At 41.2% G+C, this 17,370-nt stretch overlaps 1 protein-coding gene across 2 annotated transcripts; it reads right to left on the bottom strand.

Annotated features, from left to right (window-relative positions):
• Positions 1-258: 258 nt before the first annotated feature.
• ppp1r26 (protein phosphatase 1, regulatory subunit 26) lies at positions 259-16,978 on the bottom strand. 2 transcript variants are annotated; one of them, XM_084047615.1, is made up of 6 exons: positions 16,834-16,978; positions 13,402-13,591; positions 6,259-9,656; positions 2,491-2,599; positions 1,750-1,829; positions 259-1,539 (listed from the first exon to the last, which is right to left on the bottom strand). In XM_084047615.1, the coding sequence occupies exons 3-6, from the start codon at positions 9,582-9,584 to the stop codon at positions 1,515-1,517; spliced, it is 3,540 nt and encodes a 1,179-aa protein (XP_083903741.1). In that variant the 5' UTR covers positions 9,585-9,656; positions 13,402-13,591; positions 16,834-16,978; the 3' UTR covers positions 259-1,514. The 2 variants fall into 2 exon arrangements, with proteins under 2 accessions (XP_083903741.1, XP_083903740.1); XM_084047614.1 differs by having other exon boundaries at positions 259-1,829.
• Positions 16,979-17,370: the final 392 nt, after the last annotated feature.

Genomic DNA, 17,370 nt, shown 5'->3' with positions numbered 1-17,370 from the left:
GCTTCAAGTTGTCATGCTCATGTCACAATGACTCAGCATTAAAGTCATGGAAAATGACTTATTTTCTATCAATTACACACCCCATGAAGCCTTGAATTCATGCAGATCTTCTTGTTTTTGTTGCATTCCTGTGCCAATAATTTAGTCAGTAGCAGACTCTGCAAGTCATCAAATTATTGGCTTCGGAATGCAACATCTCGGAAATCTCCATGAATTCAAGGCTTCATGGGGTGTGTATAGAAAATAAGTCATTTTTTAGGTGAACTACTCCGTTAACCATATAATATAAGGAGTTCCCAATGCACCTACGCCCACATAGGGAGTGTGTTCACTGTTGACTAACCTCAATGTGTTGTCATGGCATCAGCAGACCAAATAAATCAAGTCAGCTCCATATATGGGCACAAAAGGGGGCATGCCCATATATGGGCATATACCGATGACATCAGCGAACTCCAAATAAGGCACGTTGGTTGGATCGGAAGTGCGGTGTAGGTGTGAGAGCCGCAGAGTGGGCCGAACCACTTGTTATTTAAAATGTGACATCACAAATTAGACATAAAAAAAAACATTAATGGCATTATTATTGAACATTATATAGCATTATATAAACACAAATAGCACCGTTATAGCTGCCAAACTTGAAAGTGCAACACTAACAATAAAATAATCTTAAACAGCAAAAATATAAAACTTCAAACAATATAAATCATGGCAACAAAACAATCTCACATTTAACTGGTAACACCATTCAAGTGTATAGTTAGTTGTAAACCTGTGAATTCCAGTTACTTCCAGTGTAGCTAGCCCTTATAAAAACAAGAAAACATTGTTGGTTTAATTTATATTTACAGTTTACATATCACACATTACAATCGTGTCTTGGATTTCCTGATTTGGGAATAGAATTTGAATAGTACCTTTGGTTCAATGGTCATTACATTTAGCCTAATGAGAATGTTGCTTCTTTTAAACTCATCCTTGTTTAAGCCAAGGGCTACTTGAAAGATAAAGAAAAAGAATAAACCCGCACACTCGTCTGCTCCAATGTACTTGAAAGATACAAATATTTATGGAATAGGGTATAACTAGTAAATACAATAACATAAAAGAAACCAACATCTTGCCACAAGGCTGCAGATGTTAAACTAAGGGCTACTTGAAAGATAAGAATGTTTATGGAACTAGTAGCCTGAATAAAATAAAATAAACCAAACCAACCTCTAGCCATGAGGCTGCAGATGTTAATGGACATTTAACAACCACAATAAGAAAACAAAGTGCATTTAGGCTTATAACAAGTGCATAACATTGACAGGTCAAGTCACTACTTACTTATCCTTTTCAAAAAGTGCCTTCACTAGGACATCACTTACAAATAAACAATTATTTAGGTTTAGAAATATTTCACAAAACAATAGAATATGCCTGACGATATATGTATCTGATCTAGGCATTTCAAAAACTGTTGGGATCAATAAGAAAAGAAAACAGAAGAAAATGTGTTTTATGTTCTACAGCCTGAATCCTTCACGTATCCTGAAAAATAGATAAACTTGGTTATAATTTTCAATTTACTAGTCACTCATGTTATGTCAGATTTATACTTAGTTGCATGCTGGTGTCTCGCACCAAATTTAGCCGATCTACAAACTCAGCTTTTTTTGGCGCAAGACACTTGGTGCAACCAAGTATAAATCCAGACTTTAATTTAAATGTCTTTGCACAGCCAGAGGTGCAGGTGTGTACCTAGCAGATGCTGGAACAAACTGGAGAGCTCTTTTGACACCTTTCACCCTCTTCTGTGCAGGAACGGAAAGACGGATCCCCTGCAAGCATCATTTGATCAACTTTTGACTCTGGAGTGGTAACCGGAACGCTTGCTCAAAAACACACTCGGCCCCCATTTTTTCGAGGAATTTTAGGAACAAGAATAGGTTTAGGTATAGTTTTACTGAGGTTACGTTTAGGAATACCTGGTGCCGACCGTTCCGAGGTTGCTGGATTTGACCCAGGGCGAGTGTGTTTTGGGGTGAGCGTTCTTGTATTCTCTGGAGTCATCCATGGGGATGAATTCAGAGATGCAAACATGAAGATGGTTTCCATTTTTCCAACATTAACAACTTTAACCCTGACATCTCAATTGTGGGCATGGCATTATAGGCGAAAATAAACATAAAAACGAACGTTAAAAAACAAAAACACGTTGAGCTTGTAGCTCGTCCTTTTATCAATACGATTTTTTAGTTGTGTTTGCTAAGTGGTTAAAGTTCAAAGTTCATTAAGAACAATATATGGTTTCCCAGGCATGGCATTGTATTATATTCCCATTGTACCAATAAGGCATGCAAAGGAATGTAGGCTATGGATGAAAACTCTCTCTCTGTAGCCTGGTAAACCATCCCGGAATTCACATTTCACATGCCTTCTGCAGACCGAGTTCACGCGACCGGGATGGTTTACCAGGCTAATGTTTCTGTGGAATGGTACCTTCTTAGGACTCTGAAATCTCCTGTGGAACATCCTGTGCCTCTCCACTGTGTTCAGAGCTATGTAAGGCCTGAGGGAGATGCCATGGTCAATGCTACTGGACAGACACCTGAGCAAGGGAGAGTAGGAGACGCATCAGAGTACAGATCCTCCATTATGGAACGCTACAATATATACAGGGCTAGATTTGTGGGGACGGGGGGGAACAGCGCTATACTATATGTAGGCTAAAGTATACTTCATCGTACGACAAATAGTGGAAAAAAATGCCGCTCTTCAAGCTCGCAACACGTCGCCATGGCGACTCGTGGTGAGCATCCTCCCCCAGAAAATCGAACCCTGAATATATTTAATACGTAACCAACCATACAACTACACAGGAACACAAACCTGTAGAGCAAGTACGTTGAACAAATATTAAAGGTGGTGGTTATGGTTGAATTGTAAATGTGTAGAATTTACATTGACGTGTGTTGGTGTGTTTGCATGTAACAATTAAGAGACGGTTTTGTTTGCAATTCACTCTTTATTACACAGTTGCACTTAAAAGATACAGCAAAAGTTTCTTTCTTAAACGGGTATGGGGGGGAAAAAAATCACTTTCTGCAAAATATTTACGAAAACTGGCAATGCACAGCATGTTCAGTAAGTCTTTTGTTTCTTCATAAACAAAAATAAATAACTTTCTCACATAGGAAATTCAAGAAAAAAACAAAACTATATGACAAAAACACGTTTTAAATGGCAAATCTAGTAAAATGAGGAGTAATTGTGGGGATTTTGTGGATTCTGGACATTTTAGGCCTGTGTCCACCAAAGAATTTTCCCCCCCAGCTGAAAACACAAGGCGCTCTTCTAAATCACTCCTCCAAACAACCAAAGTTGTTTCTTGGTTGTTTTTCCAACTCTCTGCGACCAGTTAAAAACACCAGATGTACACGTCGGCGGCACAGCGCAGAATAGACGCTCAGCGCCTTGTTCGCGCTGCTAGCATTTCCAGCATATCGTTGCTGTCGGGGCAGAAACCTCTTATCTGCAGATCTTTACTTTTTGTGTTTTTTCGTAAATTAATGCCCTTCTGGATCATACTACAGCGTCGCATAAAAGTATCAAAAGTAGCAGATCTGCAAGCTCAAAACGTGGCGCGTTGCAAAGCCTTTTTTAAAGCTCGTCGATCTGCTACTGTTAACTGTTTTGGACATATGAGGTTTTCACCCGACAGACGATATCGTAAATACACTCCCAGTGAAAAGAATCGTAAACATACTCATTAAAAAACACTTCGGTGGACACATATAGAAAATAAGTCTGTCTGCCATTATCAATCATTTCATTGGTTATGGCATTTCTGTCCTTATATAAGCAACAGGCAGTGAATGGAGGGGAATGTATTCAAAGAAGAAAGAGATATATTATGTAAGTGTACGGTGATACCTTATCTCCAGTTCAGTTGAGAAAGGATAACAGTGTGTCTTTGCTTTAGTTTTGAATGTCACATTTTGAAATTGTGACCAAAAAGGTTCCCTTTGGAATTCAAAGCAAAGTGTTTTGAGAGAATATTCTTCTATGACACTCTTCACTCAGCATAAAAATGTGTCATTGTATTCGTCGAATCTGTCGGGCAGAAACCTTGTTTAAATGTTTTTCCCTTCTTTCTTTTTTTAAATAAATGAATGCCCTACTACTTTATACTCCGTCATATGACAGTTTTAGATAGATGATCTACAAGTTGTTTGCCTGCAGATGTGGTATTTTTTAAGAATTGTGAAAATGTTCGCCATGTTGTCTATGGGTTTTATAAATGTTTAACCTATGAAAAGTAGTAAGAGGAGCTTGCTAATAACTATATTGGATCCATTGGGACACGGGTTCTTCTGTCCATGTCCTGAAAAGTAACGGACATACAAGATCTTTGCCCGACGATATAACGATATGCTTAAAATGTCTTTATTTCTATGGCTATACTACCTGTGTTGGCTAAGACTCCCGTTTCAGTTTACACCTGGAATTAATGTGTCTTGTATAAAACACATACAATTAGGACTGGGCAATTAACCTAACATAAGCTGAAACCGATATTTAGAACCAATAACCAACTTAATCTTGCTCATGTGCGTTAATCGATAAGGTTTTTTCAACACTGTTTTACAGCGTTTTACAATGGTGGCGTACAAAAATGGTGAAAATAGCCGATCTACAAGCTCACAACGCGTCGCAATGTGAGCTTGTTGTGAGCCATTTTCACTATTTGGGATTTTATTTTTTAGAAACATTGATTAACCGGAATCGAAGCAAATGCTAAGAATAACCGGGATATTATTGATTTCAAGTGATATCACCCAGCCCTATATAAAATCCAACTGTAAAGACACCCAAGACATACTGAATACCCTGTCACCGAAATCCTATCTTGAGGTGATCCAACACACTTTGACATTAGTAACAAAGGGTAAATTCACTGCATATTTAATCCACATAAATCCCTGGGTAAAAATAAATAAAAAAATCATGGAAATAAGCATGTATGCATGGGGTCCAATTAGTGCACCAAAGGGTTTAAAAAGCAGGCAGCTCACATTATAACTTTAAACGTATATTAACCAAGATAATTTATTTGTTTGACCCATTCTGCAATAGGAGGTCTGCAGCCAGAGGCTATTGTCTACTTGGGGGTTCTAGGCATGGTAATGTATGAGAAGTGAGAACCCCATGTCTGGTAGATAGGCCAATTAGCTACATTCCAAAATTCACAGTGAGGAAGAAAGATAACTGTATTGGACATTAAGGCAGATCTTCCAACACATGTAGGGTAAACAATAATAAAGTGTGACTTGTTCTAAAATAACTGCATTGATGTTTCTTAACCCATAAAGACCGGGAACACATCTGTGTCAGTTTTAGATTTCTTTGGCTATGAAAAAGATAGCAGATATACAAGCTCATAGCGCGGCTATGAGCTTGTAGATCAGCTATTTTTCGAAAGATCGTGAACATTTGTGCAAATCTTTGAATACATACTTTTTAAAGCAAACATTTGTAACTCAAATCTTTGCTTCTGGGGGTCCCTGGAACAAAATATTTTACAAATGTTCGCTTTAAAAAATATATATTCAAAGATTTGCACACATTTTCACAATCTTTAAAAAATAGCAGATATACAAGCTCATAGTGCGGCACCGAGTGCCGCGTTATGAGCTCGTAGATCTGCTATTTTTTAAAGTAGCCAAAGAAATCTTAAAATGACACGGATGCGTTCCCGGTCTTTATGGGTTAAATTATGAGGTCAGGAGATAAATTGTGAAAAAAGTCTGATATTGATGTTCGTCCAATTTCTTACAGTTAAACTTAATCAGGTCATTCAGGTCAGAAATCTGATGAGTGATAAATCCTACTTTAAAGTATAGTGCATTTGGGTGGTGCCAAAACTTAAGTAGTTGCTTGTTGTACAAAATGGTGGTTGTATTGCTTGGCAGGGGTCTGGTGATATGGACTGATTACACAGCAGAAATAAGAAATATATATCGACTATTCTTTGTGGTGCCAAATGTGTTAAACAGCTGTATAAACGTACAAACATATATAAAAAAAAGAAAACAATGTTCATTTTTGTATCGTTATCAACAAACATTTTTTTCAAGCCTACAATTAAAAGGACTCAACATAGCGTTAAAAATATCCATTAGGAGGGCACGATCCAGGAAATGAATTCATGAAACTTGTTTATTATGCTAGGTGACTGCACAAACGATAATAAAAGCCTATACTTACAATGTGGAAAATCCCTGCTTCTTCTCTGGACTTCCTCTTTCATCTGACTCACAATCTGTCTCATCTACAAAATGCTCCCCTCTTCTTGCTAGCTGCAATCCTTTCTCATCTGTCTCGGTGCTCTCCCTTTCTTTCTTTTGCTCCTTTCCTTCACTCGTGTCTCTGCTTCGGACCTGGACATGGTTGGTCTTATTTGAGGACAGCTCCACAAACACACTTTGGTCCTTGGGCATATGCACCATGCTGCTCTCAGTCTGTGGCAATAAGCGCTGTGCCCTGTGGCCTCCTGGCGCAAGACCCAGCATGAAGGACTTAACAGGGAGCTGTCTGGTAGCAGATGAGGGATTGGAAAACGGGGAGCGAGACACGACATTCACTGGCGTGTCTGGAGGACGATGGAAAGGCACAATTGATGTGCTGCTTCTCGCAGAGGACCATACAGTGGCAGGTGTCTGTGGTTTGGGATAGCTCCCTTGTTGATGCGGTGGACTTGTCACCTCACTGGTTTTAGTTGAAGTGACGTGGAATGGGGTTTGATTAAGACACAGGCTCCTTGTTCCAGTCGTGGGGAGTCCAAGACACTGACGCCATTTCATTGAGTCCGAGCGAGACTGGGCAGTACTGGGACTCGCACGCTGCTGGGGTCTCGCCAACTCAGAGAAGACATTCTGGACATCACTGCTCCCAGTACTTGGTCTTATCTTCTCAGTTCGAGCAGCACCAGCCCCATCTGCTGGCTCTATGAGACTAGGGCTGTTAGAGTGGGGTGTGGAGAGGCATGATTTAATGACAGTTTTGAGTGCAGAGCTGGAGTTGTCTAGTAAGACTGTCTCCCTTGTTGGAAGTGCCTCCTTATCCTGAGAAGCTTCGGGTTCTGGACTAGTTGGCAGGGATTCTTCTGGGAGGTGAATAGCACCTTGTACTGGAATTTCAGCCAGCTGATCTTCCAATTTAATATCTTTATCTTGAAAAGAGGTACAAGCCTCAACATTGCCATTTCTTGGTGCATCTCCCGTTTTCTCTGTGGTGGAAACCTTGGCCTTTTCTTTTTCTGCCAGAAACTTTCTGATCTCCAGCTCAATGCTATCATCACTGTCTACACAGCTGCTTTCTTCTTTAATCTGAACAATATCCTGTTCTATATTGACCACTGATGGGATGTCTGCACCACCATTCCCTTTCAAGATGTCTGTTTCAATTGCCTGGATATTGTGTTCTTTTCTCTTATTACATTGTTTGCTCTTCTTACTTAATTTATTCTGGTCTCTGATATCAACTTTCTTCAAAATGCCACCTTTGGCAATGGTATCAGCTTTCGGTCTTTTTGCCTGTAAAATGTTCTCAGATACAGGTTCCTTGTCTTGGAAACACTTCTTTGATTTCAGCTTCATGTCCCTTGTCCTTTTCGTTAACTTCTTCTTTGTTTTGAGCAAGTCTTTTATTGCGGTGTCGAGATCCTCATCGCTGTCCAGGGAGCTACTTTTGTCTCCACTCCTCTCTGTCTTTTCTAGACCATAAAATGACAGCGGATTGATGATTGTGGAAACAAATGGCCTTGATCCGTTTCCAGCGACATCATCAGTGTTGTTATCTGTCACTTCAGAGAGTTGCTTTTGCTCTGCCTCTCGATGCCTTCTCTTTTGGGTCAAAGATAGCCTCAAAGTTTTCTTCTGGGCTGTTACTTGATTCACCTTAACAAGCTCATCCGTGCTCTGTGGTCCTGTAGTACATGGAGCAGAGCTGGGTGGCTGGATGTGCATTTGGGCCTTCTGCTCAAGGAATTTCCTGATTTCTTGCTCGATGCCATCTTCGCTATCGATGGAGCTGTCATCACTCTGATCATGCGGGAAGTCAGAAGGAATGAGGGGAGTTGATGATTGATTTGGGTTATTGCTGGTAACGCCAACGTTGTGACTAAACACCTCAGGCATGACAGCTTTTGAAATGTCCAGTATTGCCTCCGCACACATGAGCTCTACGGTTGTGGTTGTATTGACCTTTGAAGTAGCAGGAGCGTGTTCCTCTGTAAACGCCTCTGCCTTAGATGAAAATACCCCATTTCCTTTACCTTTAGAGCTGCTTAGAAGTCTATTTTTCAGAGTGCAAACAGGTGTCGGGGAAGGCAGGCGGAATTTCACATGTTTGTCAGTTCGTTTCTTTTTCTTTCTCGATTTGATTTTTTTTATGCTTTCTGCGCTTGTACTCTCGATAGGCTTAAGTGATGACTTAATTGTACTCTCGATAGGCTTAAGTGATGACTTAATTGTACTCTCGATAGGCTTAAGTGATGACTTAATTGTACTCTCGATAGGCTTAAGTGATGACTTAATTGCAGGCTTTTCTAACGATGGTTTCAGCACATTCTTTTCTTTTAGTTGTTCAAGCTGGAAGCAGCGAATGGCCTCTTCAATCCCATCATCACTGCTGGAGTCAGACTCCTCTTTGATTGTGAGGGGCTCAAAAGCTTCTGTGCCCGTTTTCTGTTTCTCCTTTTTCTCCAACTGGAACATTTGAATGGCCTCCTCAATTCCGTCATCACTACTCGAGTCCATTGAGTCTTCCTCAACCTTGATCTCATTTATCTCTTTAAAGATGCAATGTGTTGTAGAAGAGCTTTTGATCTGCTCTTTGTTAGACATACTTTTGCCTGTTGTACCTTTGCTTATATCCATTGTCTTAAGTGGGTTCTCTTTGAGGGTGGCCTTGTTTTTGCTAAACATCTTTTTGGGCGGAGAAGCAGGGGTCTCAATTTGGACAAACTTTGGAAACTGGTTGCTGGCAGTTAAAACCTTATTGCTGTCGGAATGTTGTTTGGAAATCTCAGGAACAGGTGGGTCTTTCCTGGGTACTTTTGATGGCTGTGTAACCTCTGCGTCCGGTTCTGCCTTGCGTTTGTGATCATCCTTTTCTTTCAGGTATTCCATTATGGCCTCCTCAATCCCTCTGTCGACAGAATCATCACTGTCAGAATCTTGCATCTCAGAGCCGACCACGAGGGATACATCATCATCTTGCCGGTGTTCAGTGGGAGAATTGTGTTTGGATTTGGGTCCTGTGACAGGAACCACCCCTGCCTTGCCTACTTGGGGTTGGCCCTCCTGTCCTGGTGGTAGCACATTATTCTCAGTCTCATCTCCCATGTCAAGCGAGGACTGACTGCTCCTCAGGCTCTCTATGATCATCTGGACCTTGTCTGAGATAGGTGTGTCTTTGGTGGACAACTCGATGTCACTGAAACTGAGGGGAAGGCTAAAGCCTTGGGGTGGGCCACAGTTTCTCCATTTTGTGTGAGACGCTGCAACTGGAGGTACATTCATCAAGTACATTCTAGTGAGCTAGGGGTGGGCCACTGGACCATGGGAGTGCTACTGACTCCAATTAGGATCGCATCGTTGAATCTGAAAAGAGAAGGAGGAAAACATGTTAGAATAACTTCATATATATGAAATGGAATTTCAAATCATATCAATTTATGGTTAGATTACTTGGATATTTGTAGAACTGTTTGGCAAAAAAAACTATTGTTGCCATAGATACTGTATATACACAATAGACTACTGGCCTATTTGGTTGCATATTGCAATCAGTAAAATAATGCCACCCCCCCCCGTTGATTGATGTTGCATGACTGTTTTATACTCTTACTGTACTATTGACATTATTATTTTACTAAATTGTAGCCTTCGGCGAACATAGCTAAACATTTGGCGAAAACAGTAGCTCTACAAGCTCACAACGTGGCGTCAATATTCTCCCATCATAATCTGTACATTCTGCATAGAGGCCGTTCCTCAAGCGCTGCTGCTGGCCGGTTAGCTGTAAATTAGAAGAACATCTCCAGCTGGTAACTTTACTATTATTTTTTTTGGTGAGATGCTTCTTGGTGATCACCCTACACAATGACCAAAAACATGTTTTAAAATGTGTCATGCTTGGTCTGACAAGCATGACAAAGTGCTTACACACCTACAAAACCTTGCAAGGCACCAATAGAACATTTGGGGTTGAATTTGGACTAGACCAGGCGCAGATCTACTGTAGGCACACTGGCACAGTGAAGCCGGGGCCTTACCTCAGTTAAGCTGTGCTGTCAGCCAGGCAGCTTTTTGTTCATTTACTATGAATATAGTAAATGAACTAGACTCAAGGCCGACTGACAGCTTAATACACATCTGTTCAATCTCTATAGCCTGCATGTCTGGAGAATGTTTAGAGTATTTTGAGTGCCAATGAGTATTCTCATTCTCTTCCGCGATTTATGTGTGATTAGGTGTCTGTCCGTCTCCCCCATTCACAGACCCGCTTTGCTACGTACATCATGACACAGACACACACACACACACACACACACACACACACACACACACACACACACACACACACACACAGAGTATAAATGTGGTCAAATATAGAGGGTCTGAATTTTATCTGGTTCAATACAGTAGGTGATGCCGATTATCCTCCTATTTGTTAGAACAGAATAATGGATTAATTGGCGTACGACTTATCAGCAGTTATCACTTGTAGGCTGACCAGCCATCCAGACAATTAGTGTTTGAGGTCCCTCCCTATAGAACTGACGTAGGACTAGGACTACTCTGCCCTGCGGGCAAATGTTATGCTTCTCCAATTTGGAGAAGATACTAGATTATCCTAATTACTTTTAGAGATGTACCGATACCAGTTTTCCCTTCCCGAAACCAGTGTGTAATATAAAAATAATCTAGAACAGTGGTTCTCAAAGTGGGGTTCAGGGACCCTCAGTGTTCCTCGAGGGGGTTCCAACTTCCAAATGGACCCGTACAGGGTCTGTAACTCTGAGAGTGTACAAATGGAACCAAATGGACCCGTAAGGGTTCCATTTGTACATTTGTACACAATTCCATTTATAATTGTGCAGCTTCAAGTTAGTAAAATTATAATGTAAATAGTACAGTAAGAGTATAAAACAGTCGTGCAACATCAACTGAAGCAATCAAAATATGACTGTAAATGAAATATCATGTGATAAATGATGTGGTATCGGAATGGCATAGACTAGCATACCCGCCGATCCCGATACCAGCAGCTTTTCCGATACTGGTATCAGAACAACTCTAATTACTTTACAAGTAGGATCTACTCAGAATGGGACTTGCATTCTGCCTGTGGGGCACAAAAAAAAACTCCCTTAGCTTTGGAGGCAGATGCACTATGAAGATGCCTGGCAGGCATCTAAATCACAACTAATTTATCAACTCAGGATAAGGATTAAATACTGTGTAAATGAGACTTATTAATAGTTTATTAATCGGTTCATCTTTCTGCCAGGCAACTTTATGTAGCAGATGCCTGCCAAGCTGATATTAGTTTTGCTTAAAGTTTGTTTACAACTAGTGCAGTATACAGTTATCAGAGTACTGGAGGCCAGTCTATGATGACATGTCTGATCGGTACCATTTTCATCGTCATCATCATCTCCATATTTGGGCAAACAATTAATACATAATGTTCTCAGACTAGAAGGAAAACAGACTCAGATCCTACAAGAGGTAATTTGTATGGTGGGGATTTATTTGCCACCTGTGCGGCATTCGCATACTTATGAAAAATTTGGAAACCTCCCGTTCCCTGTAATTTTATCAGTTTAAATGACAAAAAATGTTTTACGATAAGAAAAGCCAAGATTCCACACTAATTAGTTATAACATCTTTAAGTAACAACTAAATATGCAAGCCCTAAGGCAGCACCAACATCTCCTACAATTGCAGACTGCTTTGACTTCAACTAATTAACACCCACTCTGGAGGAACATTTGCAGAAAATAGACTTTATGAATAGGAATTCATAATGCATCGTGTTGAGCTTGTGGATCGGCTATTTTCGGCTAAGAGATCTTGTACAGAGCCGAGTGAACGACAGTAAGTATACAGGGTTTAAGTGGTTAATTGAATGTAACGAACGACCCCATCCTTGCCAATACACTCTGCGAGAGAGATTACATCCATTGCATATAATGATTATGCTGACATTTACGTGAGACAACTCAACATAGTCAGTGCTGGGGGATAGGATAGTGAATTACATAGTTCTATAATTCACAATTAATGGCCCATTCCGCTGCTTTTGAAGACAATAGGTAGTACAGGCTGTGGTTTATCATTGTCGAATGAGTGTGTAAAACGCCTGCATCCGTGTTTATTCTCTTCTGTGTTTACAGTTAAACCAGTGTCCATTGGATTGGATGGATTATGTCATTAATTGGGACTACATTGCATTACAGTCTATGCACTTCATTTTAAATGATGCCATAAATTGGGCACTCGGGTGCCCCCAACAATCATAGTAACTGTTGTCCCAGGCTTCCAGACGGAGCCATACCCATGTCCTGCTCCGTTTCAGTGTCCCTAGCGTCGTTTGATTGGCTCAGCAGCAGATTTAAATGGGAAACACAAAGGACACCTTTATGCGTTTCCCATTCAAATCTGCTGCTGAGCCCAATCAAATGAAGCTATTGGAAAATGAAACGTGAAAAGGAAACAGGTATGCATGGATTAAAGCAAAAATAAAATCTCACGACTGATTTTTTTATGAATGACCAAGTCCTAATGTGCAATTTGTGAAACAGTGTGAAAGGACCCCCCCCCGCCACCCACTAGCACTGATTCCTAAACAATTAACACAATATGTAAAATCATGATGTTTAACCTTTGCTTTTACATGAAATATCCAAGACAATTCAGATTTTATGGAAGATGCTTCTGAATATATTGCTAGTTTGATCACTTCAAATGCTCTATTCTTTAAGTAACTGAAAATAGCCTATCTACAAGCTCTCAATGCAACTACGACGCATTGAGAGCTTGTAGATCGGCTATTTTCGCTGCGCAACATGCTTCCATAGAAGACATGCTGGCTTATATGGAATCCAAATGACTGAAATCAGTTAAAAACTTGAATCCATGGGGTATGCCATGATCTTCTGGAAACGTGGGACAATCATGCGCAAGGCCTGTTGGCTGTGTTCCGTGTTTGTGGGGGAGATGCCTGGGGGGCAGGGCGGGTCGATCTGTCCCTGGCACTGCACTGACGACTCCTACAGGTTGGTCAAGTTGCCTGTTCAGTCAGTGTAGGTGTAGATTGAAGAATAGCGTGTGGCCTACCTCTTGTATGTGTTACGCCCTCCTGGCGAAACTCCTCACTGTCAGGTGAAAAGGAGCAGTCTTGGTGTCATGCGTGTCAGAGGAGACTCAGACACGTGGTTGGTTGTCTGCGCTCTACCTAGGACCAACCGCAGGAGTCAGCAGTGACACGGCGCTGGAATACACAGGTCATCAGGAATTGGCATGGTGACTAAATTGGGAGAAAAAAAAGGGGTGAAAAAAACAATTATAGAACAAGTTATGCTATGACAAGTTAATAACTCACTAGTTCCTAACTTAACTAGTAGCTAAGCCTCTGGTAGAGACTAGGGCTGTCACGATTACAGATTTAAGTTTACGATTAATTTATTGTCACACAAATAATTATGATTAATTATTAATTTAATTGTGTTTTTGGCATCTAACATTGGAACATATGAATAAAAACGTAATCTCTGTTTGACTTTGACAAAAAACTTCAATATACAAAGAAATGACATGTTTAATAATTTAAAACTTTGAAAAACATTTTAAAAATAGCGGAAATAGCTGATCTACAAGCTTGCAACGCGTCACAAAGTGACGTGTTGTAAGCTTGTAGATCTGCTATTTCTGCTTTTTTACATTTTGACGATTATGCAAACATAATTGCGATTAGACGATTATGTAATAATTAGTAGGGGCTTAGTAGGGACTTTAGGCCCCAACTTAGGACTTAACCACTTAAACCTTATACATATACCCAATATAGTTGACTGGGATCCCACTGGGCTCTACACTAGTCTAGAGCTGATACAATTTCTTCCCCATACCGATTCCCATAACTTGAGCATCGGTCGATACCGAGTACCTATCCGATACCAATGTGTACTACAAAGAAATCTAAGACAGTGGGGTCCAGGGAGTCTCAGGGTTCCTTGAGGGGGTTCCAAATGGACCCTTACAGGTCTGTCATTCTGAAAGTGTACAGATGGAACCAAATGGACCCCTACAGGTTCCATCTGTACACTCTCAGAGTTATGGGAGGGTCCTTGAAAACCACTGATCCAGGAATAATTAAAACTGCCATCAATAATTGTTTAAGTGCAGTTAGTAAAATAATAATGTAAATGGTAAAGTAAGAGTATGAAACGCCATTCAAAATACTAAATAATTGATGACTGTAAGATGATGACACATCATCATGTGATAAATTACGTGGCATCGGAATGGCAGACTGGCATACTCGTCGATACCGATACCAGTAGGCTATTTTAGGAAGTATCGGCAGCTTTTCCGATACTGGTATCGGTACAACTCTACCACTGCTCTTTACTAGTAGGCACACTCCATTCCGCCCCCAAAAACAGCTGATCTACAAGCTCACAACACCCACACTATTTTAGCCCAGAATGGGGATTATAATTAGTGTTCATGTGATGACATTTCGTTCAGCTTGGGTGGCAGTGGATAATGTGAACACGGGTTTCCTGACCTCCAATGGCACGTAAACTTGTAGTACATGTGGCCAATGGCATTCAATTAGTGACTACACATCACTGGCAAATGTCAACACAGCTGTTAGCAGGTGTTAAAGAAGACAAATGGCGTGTTGATTGAGCCCCCCCACCCCCCCATGCTCATAGTGGCCATCCTGAATAGTGCTGTATGCAAGCCACTAAACAGTACATCTGCCTATAGTCAGATATTAACAATGGTGGAAGTAATACTCAGATATTTTACTTATTGGTACTTTAAGTATGAGTTGTAGATCGGCTATTTTCAAATAGCCTATGTATACAAATACAATAGGGCTAAAGTGGTTAATGTATGTTTTATAATATAATAATTTATATCTGCAAAGTAACTAGTAACTGAAGATACAGCGAATCATTCGTGTTAAAATGAAAGTTCAAACTGGATCATTTTAACATGTTCTGACTGTATTACATAACAAGGTGTCTGTTGTGTTGCTAGTGTCTTCAAGTGGTGTAAAGTAACTACATGTACTCAACTCAAGTAGCATTAACCACTTCAGCCCTATTTCATACATCGGCTATTTTACAATCTCACAATGCGATGTAGATCTGCCTTTTTTTTTTAAATGCATTTTTACTTTTGATACTTTAAGTATATTTTGATGCCAATACTTTGGTACTTTTACTCAAATAACATTTTGAACACAGGACTTTTGCTTGTAACAGAGTATTTCTATATTGTGGTATTGCTACTTTTACTTGAGTAAAATATCTGAGTACTTCTTCCACCACTGGTGTTTTCCACCCTCCGACAACAACAACCACCGCGGGGCTGCTGAGCCTGTCGGCCCGGCGCTGGCCGCTCCACAGCCCGGGGTGAGGCACTAGGAGAATCCCCGGCTCAGAGTGCTCCGATGCCTGGTGTGAGGCACTAGGAGACTCCCCGGCTCCTAGTGCCTCCGCTGCTCTGACCACTCCGCTCTGGTCCATAGCGTCCATAGGAGTTCTCCTTATTAACGCTAAGTTACTTTTCGGCCCTTGCCCGCATACCGCCATAGTACAGCCTCTCGTCTGTAGAAAAAATAAAAAATACACTTTCGCTACTCACCAAAACAAAGACGGTTTTAAGATGTTGAAAGCCTACTTTCCTTAGTGGGGACGCTCTGAGCCCCCCACCTTCCGTGTAAAATACACTTTATGGACAGAAAATAAAATATTTCACCGGAAGGAAAAATGTTTTAGTTGCTCCACTGCGCCCCCTACAGATCTTCTCAACAGAAAAATCCCATTGACCAAATCTGTAGGGGGCGCAGTGGAGCAACTAAAATGTTTTCTTTCCGGTGAAATATTTTCTTTTTTATCCAAAAAGTGTATTTTAGACGTGAGGTGGGGGGCTCCGAGTGTTCCCACTAAGGAAAGTATGCTTTCAACATCTTAAACCCGTCTTTGTTTTGATGAGTGGCAAAAGTGTATTTTTTTTAATTTTTACTAGAGACGAGAGGTCCGATGCCCGGCGTGAGGCTCTAGGAGACTCCCCGGCTCTGACCGCTCTGATGCCCGGTGTGAGGCACTAGGAGACTCCGCAGAGGCAACCATGTTTCTCCGTTACCCGGGCCGTGGATGTCAAAATACCGACATCACGGCCAGAAATGAACTAATATGGCCCTAAACATTTTCCCCTTCACACTAACACGACACAGTCTATCGGAAGAAAGCGACACAATTATCTCCAGTAGCGGCAGGAATGGATACAATTGTTTGTACTTGCGTGACTTCAAAGAAGACAGTGTCTGGCGGCCCTCGGCTCGCTGCTGCTGCTGCTGCAGCCCCGGCATTTTAGTTTTTCCGGGGCGAAGAGAAGACACGACAGCCTCTTTGTATTCTTGTTTTTAATCGTTATTATTATACCACAGACGACCGTAAACCCGGGTTTTTTTCTTTTCAAAGAACACTTACACATCGAGTCAGCATTCACGCACATGGAAGTTGAACTTACCCGAGTTATTGTTGGTCCGTGGTAAAGATCTGTACAGCTCCAGCCAGTCAGTGTGCTGCTGCTGCTGCGGCCGGTGGGTGAGGTGGTTGTCTGCGGATCTTCAGCCTCCACACACACTGCTCAGCACCGCGGACACGGACACGCGCCTAGGGCTGGCTGGATGCCTCCTGTCTGTCGAGTCCACTGTCCCCCCCTCTTTGACTGTCGTCAGGCTTGGTTAAGCTAGCTGGGCTGCTGGGGGTCCTAGTGGATACAGGATTGGTGGGCACTAGTAGGGACATCTGGGCACCTCGATGTAAAATTGGCTATTTTGTCCAAAATGTAAAAAAAAAATGTATTTGAAAAATGGTCTTAGTAATGTAAAAAAAATAGTCAATTTAACACAGAGGTGCTGACTCTTCCTTGGTGTCCACCTATCCTGTTACCCTCCTAGTGATTCTCGACCCTCTTCATTTTTGAAGAACTCCCAGTTTGATAATGCCTGGGCCACATAACATGGGGTAAATAATAACCCCATGTAATTATAATACATTATAA

This window comes from Gymnoscopelus microlampas, assembly GCF_963454915.1.
Source record: "Gymnoscopelus microlampas genome assembly, chromosome: 21".
Taxonomy (NCBI): Eukaryota; Metazoa; Chordata; class Actinopteri; order Myctophiformes; family Myctophidae; genus Gymnoscopelus; species Gymnoscopelus microlampas.
The sequence above is the reverse complement of the archived record's forward strand: the minus strand, read 5'-3'. Positions and strand labels throughout refer to the sequence as shown.

Excerpts from the sequence above, each read along its gene's own strand:
- ppp1r26 (XM_084047614.1), bottom strand. The coding sequence starts at position 9,584 with ATGTACTTGATGAATGTACCTCCAGTTGCAGCGTCTCACACAAAATGG. Across the intron at positions 2,600-6,258 it reads AAGCAGGGATTTTCCACATT|GTGTCTGTCCAGTAGCATTG; the intron begins GTAAGTATAGGC and ends TCCCTTGCTCAG. Across the intron at positions 1,830-2,490 it reads GATTTCAGAGTCCTAAGAAG|GGGATCCGTCTTTCCGTTCC; the intron begins GTACCATTCCAC and ends TGATGCTTGCAG.